Raw genomic sequence first — 12865 nt, forward strand, 5'->3', positions numbered from 1 at the left:
CGCAGGTGGTGCAGTCCTGCATGATGGGTGTGGCCTGGAGCTTGTGCTGTTTTAAGTGCCTCCCCTCCCCCCCTGTACAGTCAGACACAGGTGGTGCAGTCCTGCATGATGGGTGTGGCCTGGAGCTTGTGTCTGTTTTAAGTGCCTCCCCTCCCCCCCTGTACAGTCAGACGCAGGTGGTGCAGTGTTGCATGATGGGCGTGTTCTGCTGCTCGTCCCTCTCGGAGCAGTGGTGGTGGTGCTCCAGGGAGCTGGAGCTCTTGAGCGGGACGGCGCACCTGTGGGACGGCCGCCCGCCCCTGAGCAGCCCCCAGCAGCACAGCACCCGCAGGAACTCGCGGCGCATGTCCTTGCTCCGCAGCGTGTAGATGAGCGGGTTGAGCGCCGAGTTGAGCGTGGCCAGGCCGAAGAAGATGTCGGCGTGGGAGAGCACGGGGCAGGACGCCATGCTGCAGGACGTGTCCAGCAGCAGCACGGTGAAGGCGGGCAGCCAGCACACGATGAACACGCCCAGCACGATGGTGACCGTCTTCAGCAGGGCGTACGCCGGCGAGCTGGCCGCCTCCCGGTGGCTGGAGCGCACGATCAGGTAGATGCGCACGTAGAGGATGACGATGGAGAGCAGGATGATGCTGAAGATGGTCACCACGAAGAGGATGTATCGCTTGGAGTAGAGCGGCAGCACGGCGGAGCACTCCAGGAGGCGCCCCACGCAGTTCCAGCCCATGATGGGCAGCCCGCCCAGGAGCACGGAGGTGACCCAGCACGCCCCGATGAGCAGGAACACCCGGCAGCCCCCGCTGGAGCCGTACACCCTCACCTTGGTGATGGCAACGTAGCGCTCGATGGCGATGGCCAGCAGGCTGAAGACGGAGGCCGCCAGGGCGATGAAGGCCGTGCCCTCGCGCACGAACCACTCCACGGGCGCCAGGCGGAACGTCCGGGGGCCCGACAGCAGCACGTTGGCGATGTAGGCGGAGCCGGCCAGCAGGTCGGAGAAGGCCAGGTTGCCGATGAAGAAGAACATGGCGGTGTGGAACTTCTTGTTGCGGCAGACGGCTGCCAGCACCAGGACGTTCTCCAGGATGATGACGCTGCAGACCACCAGGAGGGCCAGGGAGAGCGCGCTCAGTCCCGCCCCGCTGCGCATGCGCTTCTCCAGCTCCTCCTGGCTCATATCCTTGGCGTAGCGGTAGTAGACCTGGATGACGGACACGTTGTAGTAGTCCTGGTACATAGTTCCCGTGGCGACAACACGACAGGCTGCAGCACTGGGACAAATGTTCATTCTCTTTGGAGTGCGTGTGGGGGGGGCGGGGGGAGGGGTCTGGGTGGGGGTGGGGAGCTGCAGAGCTTGAATGACTTCCCCCCTCCCAGCCACAGCTGCCCAGGATGTCCAAATGAGGTCACCTGTGTAGAAAGGAAAAATAGGCGTGGTCAAGACGATTGAGATGATGTTACATAACACAAAAAAAAAGACTTCCAGAAAAACTAGACTCAAGAGTGACTGCAAGCAAGCCAGTGTATGCATCCACCATTAGCCAGCACAGCAAAACAGTGACCGCAGCTTTAAAACACAGCAAACGCTGCTACTCAGCTCTAGAGACAAAGCTGAAAATACATGCAGGGCACTGCGCTAACACAGTGAACGTTATCCACAACACTAACACAGTGAACATGCTCACAAACAGCACTAACACAGTGAACAGCACTCACAAACACAGCACTAACACAATGGAAAATGCCAACAAACACAACATTAATGCAGTGAACGTTGCTCACAACAGTGCCAACACAGTGAATTTAAGCTAGAGGCAGCAGAAAATTACTAAATTACAGCAATAGAGACAGCTATAACACATTGCGGTTAATTTTCAGCTTGGCAGTTTAATGTGCTACATATCTCCCCTGCTTCCCACTGTGAGCTCTGCCAGCTCATAAGGTCTCAGGGAGAAATAAGCAACAGCCAACACTGCTGCGTTTGAATCCAGCGCAGACACTGGCTCGATGCAAACCCTAAACCTCAACCCTCAACAGAATAACACCCAAAATGCACAGCCCAGAATTAATTATTAGCCAGTTATTCAGGACAGTACTGACAGTAATGTGTTCAAGGCAGCGGCTCAGATCAAGGGTCACAGAAGAGGAATCTGTAACAGCAACGTAACACCAGAAAGAGCTGATCACTGCTGCTGTGACCACTGATCCATGCTGACCACTGTTCCACACGGTTGCTCGGACCTCTGCTTCACACTGTTGCTCTGACCATTGCTCCACACTGCTGCTCTGACCACTGCAGCTATAACCACTGCACCACACTGCTGCTTTGACCATTGCTCCACCCTGCTGCTCTGAACACTGCTCCACACTGCTGCTCTAACCACTGCTCCACCCTGCTGCTCTGAACACTGCTCCACTCTGCTGCTCTAACCACTGCTCCACCCTGCTGCTCTGAACACTGCTCCACACTGCTGCTCTGACTACTGCTCCACACTGCTGCTCTGACTCCTGTTCCACACTGCTGCTCTAGCCACTGCTCCATGGTGCTGCTCTGATCACTGCTCCACACTGCTGCTCTGACTACTGTTCCACCCTGCTGCTCTGAACACTGCTCCACACTGCTGCTCTAACCACTGCTCCACACTGCTGCTCTGACCACTGCTCCACACTGCTGCTCTGACTACTGCTCCACACTGCTGCTCTGCCTCCTGTTCCACACTGCTGCTCTAGCCACTGCTCCATGGTGCTGCTCTGATCACTGCTCCACACTGCTGCTCTGACCACTGCTCCACACTGCTGCTATAGCCAATGCTCCACACTGCTGCCTTGGCCAAAACTCCACACAGCTGCTTTCCCTGCTGCAGACACACACACACACACACACACACACACACAGCAAAACGCAGACCAGTGCACAGCACAGCTGTTTTTTTTCGTGCCAGTTATGATGTCAGAGCCATTTCCTGTTGCAGGAATGGAGAACAATGGCTTCTTTCTCTGCCGCATGCTGCCCTTTTCTCTGGATCTGTCCATGTGGGAGTCATTCTCTGAGCAGACGGCGGACATTATTAACATTATATCACTGTCAACTTTATTACTGCTCCTGACATCATCGCATGGACCACACCCGCCTCTCCTACGCTCGTTTCCAAACAGGCCACGGTTCGAAATGCGGCCATTGATATAGCTTAATACCGGCGTAACGGTCACTGCTTCCTTTACCCCGGTGATTGGGCGCAGGTTTATAAGAGAAAGTCCTGTCGAAAGCGGCGTAGTGTCACAATGTCGCAGTGCTATTGCATTTTTACCATAGTAGCATCACCCCTTTGTTCTGCGTCGTCACTTCAAATCCCGTCGAAAACTACACCCACTCTGTGAAACTGACTTAACTTCTTCTCTTTGTTGCTGGAGCAAAGACGTCAGCTCTGATGTCATTTCATGTCAACGAAACTGATGAGCCCTGGCTACGTGCCTCACGTTCAGCAAACGTTGAGATTTCTCTCAATGCTCGTTCATAACCTTTTATCTTGCGCGTAAAATCAATAGAGACTGAAGTTACACTTAAATAGCCGTCATAGAAATGGGCTACTGCTAAACGGGGATACTGAGAGCGGACATGAATTATGAATTACTAACATGCATTAAAAATGTATCCCTGCTTTAATGGAGTCACAAGATATCTAAATGGACCCCATTGATCGTGTGATTCTGACCGTGTCAACATCACGTCCATTATGCGAGCCATACAATTTGCAGTCGGGTAAGTGTACCGGGAGACATAAATCACACACTGAAAGACGGCCGCCGCCAGGGAGCGTTTCTGTCCATGGACCTGTCCGAGCTGGCGTAAGCAGCGGCGATTTAAACCGGCCCGGCGCCGCTTGACCCAAAAATCACCCCCATTTATTTCGTGTATTGGCTCCACACACGACAGCTAGGAGAAATCCCCAGACAGAAGGAACGCGACAGTGAAAATACGGCGCTCACCGGAGAGCCTTGTAAAGAAGAAAAAGGCCAGCGATTCCGACAGGTCCCCGTCCCCCCCCCCGCAAAACTGACACCAGGCAGGCAGGCAGGCCCAGTGTACAGCAGAGGCTTTACATCGTACGGAGACGCTGCCAAAACCAGCGAGACCTGCTGAATTATAGCCTTTTACAATGGGTTTTAATTCATACGCTATTTATTGTTCTTGCATGACGCTATTTTTAGTATGCTGTTCGTTGAACTATATCACAATTAGGCCTACATTACTGTCAATTGACAGACGCTCTTACCCAGAGCGATGTCCATCCATAAAGCGTTTTTTAACTTTGAGGAATCCTCAAATTTATTTTTGCCATTTTCTCCCCAGTTTAGTCATTATACCAATTCCCTGTGTGTATCACAGTCCTGGTCAATGCGCTATCGTCTGTCGGTCTGGGGAGGGTGTAGACTACCACGTCTCCTCCGACACATGTGGAGTTACCAGCCACTTCTTTTCACCTGACAGTGAGGAGTTTCACTGGGAGAGCGTAACGGTTCATGCTATCTCCCCCAGATCCCCTCCCCACTGAACAGGCGCCCCGACCAACTAGTAGGAGTCGCTATTGCAATGATCAGGATTCATACCCTCACTGGCACCCGTGAACACTGCCAATAGTGTTCGTAGGAACGTGTGACCAAGCCGGATGTACCGCTGCCAGGGATCGAACCTGGGCCTCAGAGGTGGTAGGCGAGTGCTTATACCTCTACACTACCCAGACAGCCCGAATCCTTGCATTTTTCCCCCTAGTTCCAATGGTATTTGAACACGGGTTCATAAATAGACTGCAGTGTCAGAATTGTGGTTTCTGATTTACACGTAAATATAGGACAAACACGTGCAGTCTAACAGTTGGCCCTACCCATCGGAAGGAACTTACTAATGTATCCTAGTAGTAGGTGACGCCTCATTTAAGAACACGTGGACCATGTATCTGAGACTGGCTGACGGGGCTAGGTCTAACTGCTGCCAGGGAAATGTGTCCTTTGTCTTTGTGTTTTGTCCTCTGGATCGCCTTAAGTGCTCCGTCCCGTGATCTTTCCTACCCTGTGTTTCCACAGCAACTGACAGAGGAAAAGAAAGGTGCCTTTCTTTAACTGGATTCTCTTTTAGAGAGAGGCTAGATAATCCCCAACATATATCACCCTGTATTAAGAGATCAACCAGTATCTCACTGCAAGGTAAAGCCATATATCTCATTCAGAGATAAATCCGAATGAGTGATCGGCTTATTCGTCTGGCTGCATTATAAGACCACAGTGTCTCACTGCACAAATAGATCAGCCCATAACATCTGTTGCATCGAGAGAACAGTTTGTTTTCATCAGTACATTCAGAGATCAGTTCATATCTCACCGCAAGATCAGCCTGCATGTCTCGCTGTGTGATTTACTGTGTACAATTCTTATTTTTATCATCAACGACTTCCTCTAAGATGAAGTTGCTTGTCTAATAACAGAGTGAGCAATCAGAGCTGGAAGTGTATAATGTCTTTGGGAAATGATTTAGGCCTACCTCAGTTTACCATTATAGGGAGCATCACAGAATCGGAAATAAAGGTGGAATCTGAGAGTAGTTATATGTAAATGTGCACAGTCATTGTATATGCGGTTTAAATGAGCAGAACAGCGTTGTCTTTGTTCTTAGAAGCATCAGATTGTCTTTACTGCAGATTTCAATGCGGCCAGGGGTGATGTCTGTATGTTCGTCTTTCTGTCAGCCTGTTTGTCTGCTGGTCTGTCTGCCTGTGTCACACCCAACTTCACCAAAGTTTCCAACTGAGACAATGACAATGTTGTTTTCGAGAGGAAAATTGAGTCTGTTTCTTTTACAGTTAATCTAAGTCGGGATAGTTTTCCCGTTTGGGAGAGGAGAGCGGGTACACCCCTTTTCCAAGTTCTGTGATAATGAGGAAGAATCCACCAATCAAGAGCGATTGATTAAATGTGATTTTTAAAATCCAAAAGGCTGCAGTTCAGTGATTTGGTATATTTGAGGTGTAATTCTGTGTCCACAAAAGCTAAATAGAAGTACAGCTTTTCCTAAACGTGTACTTAAAATAAATTTAAAGGGATCTGGAATCGCCACAAACTGCCGCCCTGACACTGGGTGGAAACAGGCCCAGAAAACATCACTGCAATGTTGTCATAAAGGTTGAGCTGAGGTTTCTACACATAACAACGTCCTCCCCACAAATCCGCAAAGTTATGTTTTCCCGATGTTAGTGTATGCATCATATAAACCAACATCCGCGTTCCTCCCAACCCTTTCTGCGGCGTCACGTCTGGCAGGTGCGCTTACCTCGCTGTCATAGCTCTCTTTTCAGACGGGCAAGGGTGCAGTCCAGGGTTCGAATTATGGGGGGGACTGGGGGGGTCTGACCCCCCTAATTAAGACTTGGACCCCCCCCAAAAGAGGTAAAAACAACAGGTCGGGGGGGTCGAAACATTTATATATCCTTCTTACCTGTAATCGTAAATATTACAATATATTTCCCATCAGTGGCGTCACTAGATACCAACCCTAGTGACGCCACTGATGGGAAATATATTGTAATATTTACGATTACAGGTAAGAAGGATATATAAATGTTTCGACCCCCCCCCCCCCCCCGACCTGTTGTTTTCACCCCTTTTGGGGGGGTCCAAGTCTTAATTCGAGCCCGACCGATGCCAGATTTTTGGGTCCGATGCCGATCCCGATTTTGGAGAGTCCTAGCCCACTGATTACCGATGTTTTGACCGATATTTTGTCAAAAAGTGCAACATTTTCAAATCAATTTGAAAAACTTATATTTTATTAAAGTTTCTATATTTGAGAACATTTAACTTATAAGCAAACAAATAAAAATAAAAATAAACACACAACTTTTTAGATAAAAAAGTAAAATATGATATTAAATTAAATATATATATATATATTAACACCATCTTTAAGTGTGTGAAATCAAAATAACTCCACACCTTGCTTTTACTCCTTTCTTTTCCAGCCATCTATAAAAAAATTAATTAAAAAAAATCAGTTTTCCAGTTTCAAACATGTATTTATATGAATATTATTGTTGTTGTTGTTATTAATTTGTTATTATTATTTCTTAGTATCTATTATCAGTACATTAATTATATTTTCTTATTTTATTCCTACTACATGATCTCAAAGAGTAAGAATATCTAGCGAGCTTCCCTGTCCATAAGAATTCGGTGGTGAAAATAACTACAATGCGCTCTGACGTGTGACTAGATGACACACTCGCTCGCAATAACGCATTAGCTATTGACACAGCCTCATTATTTCTTATTATATATTCTCAGTAAGTTAAATGAATTATATTTTCTTATTTTATTTCTACTACACGATCTCAAAGAGTAAGACATTATCTAGCGGAGCTAAAGAGTGAATCAAGTGTAACGTTAGATGAAATTAAATTGACTGGATGAAATACGTGAAAAAACGTATTGCGCTTTCGTGCAAGTTACCCGCGCTAACTGTTGGTTGATTCACTTCTCCAACAGCAATCCTTCTCTCATGTTATCACGACAAAGCTAGATAACATGGCTTAAAATGATCCATGTTAGAAGTGTTTTATCTGCGTTTTTACTGTCTGGTTAGCTTGCTACGATGACGCGTGACTAGATGACACACTCGCCTGCAATAACGCGTTGGTTATTGACACAGCATCATAGTAGCTAATATCATTATCTCAGATAAAAAAACAAACGTGTGATGCATTCAATCACCATTTTATTTTGGCTGGTTATTTATCTGAGAATACAGCGATGTCCTCTGGAAATATAGATCCTACGCTGCTTATGTGCTCACTGCCACTTCATAAAGGCTTGCTAGCCAGCTAGCTTGCTAAAGTGAACCAAATATGTTAGCTAGCTCGCTCGCTTGATAATGAGGATTGATAAACATAGTGGTCGTATAAACGCATTTAATGAAAAACTTTCACTAAATATACATACCTTTATTGCAGCAATCGAATCTGTGCAGACAAGTCTTGCAGTGGAGAATATTGGATGAGGCACGAGTGACAAACGTCTTATTAGAGTAAAGTAAAGTAGCGCGTCAGCTGCTGCAGTTCACACTTGTATTAGAGCTCCCTCGACTGGATAATTCTAGTAAATAGCAATTACAACGTTCGAACAGAGAAGTACAGATAAATAATCATTGTTTTTTTGTTTATTATACTTATTAAAAATTCGGGACACATCGGCGGCATAACTGCCGATCCCGATGTCGTCAAAAAAGTCAAATAATGGCCGAAATATCGGCCAAACCGATATATCGGTCGGGCCCTAGTCTTAATTAGGGGGGTCAGACTCCCCCAATCCCCCCGTAATTCGAACCCTGGTGCAGTCAGAGCATTTACCATTTAAACCTCAATTCCCGGCTTTTCATTCAGAAACAGCAACGCACAAAATATTCCTGCCATCTTTTACCGAGACTTCTGGGCACCGATAACCAGCAGAATTACTGTATTAGGGAACGCTACCATCCCACCCCAGAGAACCTGACTTCACTGTGAACTGACCTTTTCTTCTCTTAAATAGTTAAACGTAGATTGTTTGTTTTTTTTCTTTTTTCCCCATTTGCTGTTGTTAATGCTTTGTTGAAATCATTTTCCGTTTTTATTCATGTACTTCACACCCCTTTATAATCTTTTAAATTTCTGATATTTTATCAGTTCTGTGGCTCCCCTTCTGTTCTTTTTCGTTGGTTATGCTGGGATTTTCAACATGAAAAGTGTTTGTAAATGTGAAGTTCTTTTTTAAAATCACTGCGATCCACTGACATCCCCACATAGACCTACCTTATGTACACGACTGATGTATTGAAGATCTCAACGGTGATATTTCTCCAATTGCCTGTGACTTATCGATCTTCACTGGTAACAATGATGTGTTTAACAGGAATGTCAGCAGGAACATTATTGATTTTTATGTTTAAAAGCCAAAATTCCCAGAAGGCAGATCAATGGATTCTCTGGGCCAGGATATTGTAGGTTTGCATGCTGCCTGATATTCGTGTGTACACTTTCCTCTGTGTGTGTGTGTGCGAATGTGCGTGTGTGTGTGAATGTGCGTGTGTGTGTGCGCGCGCACGTGTATACCGTGTATGTACAGTTTCCAATTCATTGTCTTTTCTCTGTGTTGCACATAATAGAATATTTGACTTTTCCAGGAGAAATCTATAACTTTACCATCCTCCATATCTATGATGATCAGAAAATATGCCTCTAGGCTTGTAAACATGTTATATAATTTTACATTATACAATTACTAAAATGTGGCGATAATATGGATTCACATAATCTGGGAATTTGAGCAGGACACCAGGGTTAATCCCCATACTCTAACCCCTACCCAGTCTCCAATGATCACCAGCGAACACATCTGGGCACCTCCTATAGCACAGTGTCCCAGTATAACATAAGTTTCTTCCAGTCCCAGAGAAGGGAATGCACCCCTACTAGCCAATAACATTTTTGCCAACTGGTTTTCCTTGGGGGGGAAGGGGCGGAGGAATGTAGTCCAAGCCCCCCTCTTCAGTTATCCACTTGTTCCCCCTGATGGCAACTGGTACCCTGTGGGTGTGGCACATGGCTACAGTAACCGGAGTAACCCTGGATCACACAGACCCATTTCCCACCCCTTCCCCTGCCAGAACAAGGCCAGCTGTCACTCACCTGGGACCCGGTCGCAAAAGCTACTTCATCACACCGTAAAGGAGCTCTAGATGGCTATACTACGGCAATGGAGGGGCGTGCAACCAGCTACAGTTGCCCTTCTGCTTGAGCCAAAATGACCACCTTGCATTTGACTGAGCATCATCAGAATTGGGAATTTTCTGGTAAATGCCTTGGTCCCCTAACTCATTTCAAAATGGCAGAGCATGGTCACTCATCAAATGATGTACATTTGCTGTTTTGCATCTATCCATCCATCCATTATCTAAACCTGCTTATCCTCAGCAGTGTCCTTTGACATATTACTATGTATAATTTCTAACTGAAATCCTATAAATCGTGTATGTCATTACTGTCATGAAAAACAACATTTGTAGTGTTTGCAAAGTTTGCATACAACATTTTCTAAATGTAAAATCAACTCTGAGAGACAGACCCAATGGGGCCCGAAAGTTATCTGCTAGAGTTGAATTAACACTGGACATTTTACTGTGTACAAAGACCAACATGGAAATGGTCATTCCCATTCCCAGTTAACCGCTAAGCCCAAATGTTAGAAACCATTAAAGCATGTATCATGGTGTGTGTCCTTACTTGTCATGTTCTCACAGGTAGTTAGCAAATTAGTAAAATAACAGCCACTGTGTACACCAGTTTGTAAAATGCCCAGAGTGCCAATGTCTTAATGCCAGCAAAAGATTGCCTATTAAACTGTCATTCCTGGTCACCAAGCCTATAGATAGGCTACTATAATCATCTGCTGTTCAATATGGTGCTGACGAACATACAGTGTGGTCTGATTGCAGTGGAAACACTTTCAGAAAACAGACTGAAATTTTGCTATATGCATTGATCGAAACAAATACGGCGGCACAGATTGAATTTATGAAGCACCTCATCTGCAGCAGCGTCGTTAACTGGGGAACTTCCTCTGTATATTGTGCACAGGAAATGTACCCTATAACAAGATAATTACCACATGTAATATTCTAACATCAAGGGCCTACAGCATTGCAAACATGCCATGCCCTTTAAATGGCAGCGTGTATGACTGATGGACAGTACGCTACTTAGCAGGTTGGACTGGCTTCTAAATGACAGCTCGTGTTGAGTGTGCCCGTGCGTATTGCCTCGTTTCCCCTCTCGAGGAAATGACCCGCGTAATATCGGCGGAAAGGCTTCGGGTCAAAATCTCATCTCTCTACACGCTTTTAACAGCTGGAGGCGACTTTATCGTGCTTTTCGAAACCGCTTGGTTATCAACCCCGAAGAAAAGTGCGATAAACGAAGACATTTCCAGGCAAGGTTAACAATATTTGAACTTCATTGGAAAGCAAGAAAGTAATTGGGATCGATCATCTTGATAATGACAACAACCACATTTATGTTCACTTACCCCATATCCGTAACCCGAGGTGAAGAAGCTGTTTGTAGCGTTTGCATTTGCTTTCAAATGTTGGTTTTATAAGTAGCCTAATATTCAGTGACTTCTGTCGGCTAGGCTACGTATACACTTTTCAAAATACTGGTAGGCTAGCCTACTGGTAAAAAAAGATTAACAGTTAGTCATAATCATGAAAAAGTCTACTAGCCATGTATGAAACTATTTCTTATGTCGCCTCCATTGCTCACGTTATGTATTGAGACAGTTTCCTTAGAAATCCAAACGCTGGGGTTTAAAGCGGCGTTTATACAGTCCCAATTATAAGGGTAATTAAAGGCAGTATGCAGGACGTTTGAAACATCTGCCGCTATCTCCTTTGTGACAGATTCCAAGATGGGGCGATTGTAGCCTAGCCCTCATCGCGCCGATAAGGACTCAGTGGGTTCCCATTGTCCTGATGCGGGACATTAAAACGGATACTCCATAGGACGTCGCTAAAGCTTGATTCCGAAAAGTAAGAAGAACTCTCTCGCTCTCTCGTTGTCTCTCTTCTTTTGTTTGTGGAAACCGATGGAAAACGTTCAGGGCTAAAACAGACCCTTCTACTGAAGTTCTTTTTTTATTTCTCTCCTCCAGCTACAAATGAGGTCCAGATGTTTTCTTTCCCCCCACCCACCTTCTCACTTCCTCCCCAATTTTTGCGCTCTCGTTGCGCGTGATCCCGGTATTCGAAAGCGTACTGTATTCCCTGGACACCAGCTGCACAACTACTTGCACACAGACGCGCAAGCATGTGTGCTCGCATCCCCGCTCGCACGCGCGCGCGCCCGCCCGCCCACGGTGCAGTCAGCGTGGCGTTTTCCCACACAGTGTAGTTCCCATCGTTTTTTTTTCTTTGAGAATAAGGCGATGACTAGCAAACTACGGTCACATGCGCGATTATATATTCGTGGCTCGTATTTATGGATCACTTGTGTTGCCCTCTGTGGTAAAGGCTGAATGGGAATTGGAGAAAAAAACAGGAGATATATAGTAAAGGGCAGTATTTTTCCCCCGTTATTCAATGATTAAACAACATCGAGGTTAAAATACGTTTTTGGGAATTAGTAGAAAAGAAAACGTAACACCACATTCCTTGATGGTCTTACTCTGTTTTGTAGCTACAATTTTTGATTCAGGTACCTAGAGGTTGACGAACACCGAGGTTAAGGTACCTCGTAGCCTACTCTTTTTCACGTGTCTGAGCGAACCGTTCAGCGCCAGGTTTGGGCGTGCCAGTGTGTCATTAAGAAACCGCGCCAGGCATTCGAAGAAGTCGGTAAAAAACCGACACCAGAACACGGCAAGCGGCTCACATTAGCCCTGGTATTCATCGTCAACTGAAGTTCATTTAAAACAGTCGCCCTAGCTCGCTAGGGACTTGTTCTGGACACCCCCGGGGCCCCCTCCTCTTTTCTCTCGTTCCTTGTCCTCTTTTTCACCCCCACTGATCCAAATCACTTCCAGACACACACAACCCATTTCACGAGAGAAGAAGGGATGTCGCAATCGCGATTCGTCTGTTCTTCCACTTAAACTTTTCTTTGGGTATATTTAGATTAGAGTTTCCCTGACGGCAGAAAGTGGCGACTAATCATGTCGAGGGTAATTTAATTCGGTTTCCGATAGCCAGTATTGACCCAGGGGCAATTACATTTTTTTACATTAAGGAAGGGGCTAAGATTAGTGAGAGTCTGGATTTGCTTTTGGGAACAGGCGGTTTTATTTGTGG

General features: G+C 46.2%; 1 protein-coding gene across 1 annotated transcript; it reads right to left on the reverse strand.

Moving 5' to 3' along the window:
* Positions 1-49: 49 nt before the first annotated feature.
* On the reverse strand, positions 50-12169 carry LOC118218228 (sphingosine 1-phosphate receptor 2-like). Its single transcript, XM_035400758.1, has 2 exons — positions 11107-12169; positions 50-1410 (listed from the first exon to the last, which is right to left on the reverse strand). The coding sequence occupies exon 2, from the start codon at positions 1286-1288 to the stop codon at positions 167-169; it is 1122 nt and encodes a 373-aa protein (XP_035256649.1). The 5' UTR covers positions 1289-1410; positions 11107-12169; the 3' UTR covers positions 50-166.
* Positions 12170-12865: the final 696 nt, after the last annotated feature.

The sequence above is a fragment of the Anguilla anguilla genome, chromosome 2, assembly GCF_013347855.1.
Source record: "Anguilla anguilla isolate fAngAng1 chromosome 2, fAngAng1.pri, whole genome shotgun sequence".
NCBI lineage: Eukaryota > Metazoa > Chordata > Actinopteri > Anguilliformes > Anguillidae > Anguilla > Anguilla anguilla.

Excerpts from the sequence above, each read along its gene's own strand:
- LOC118218228 (XM_035400758.1), bottom strand. The coding sequence starts at position 1,288 with ATGAACATTTGTCCCAGTGCTGCAGCCTGTCGTGTTGTCGCCACGGGA.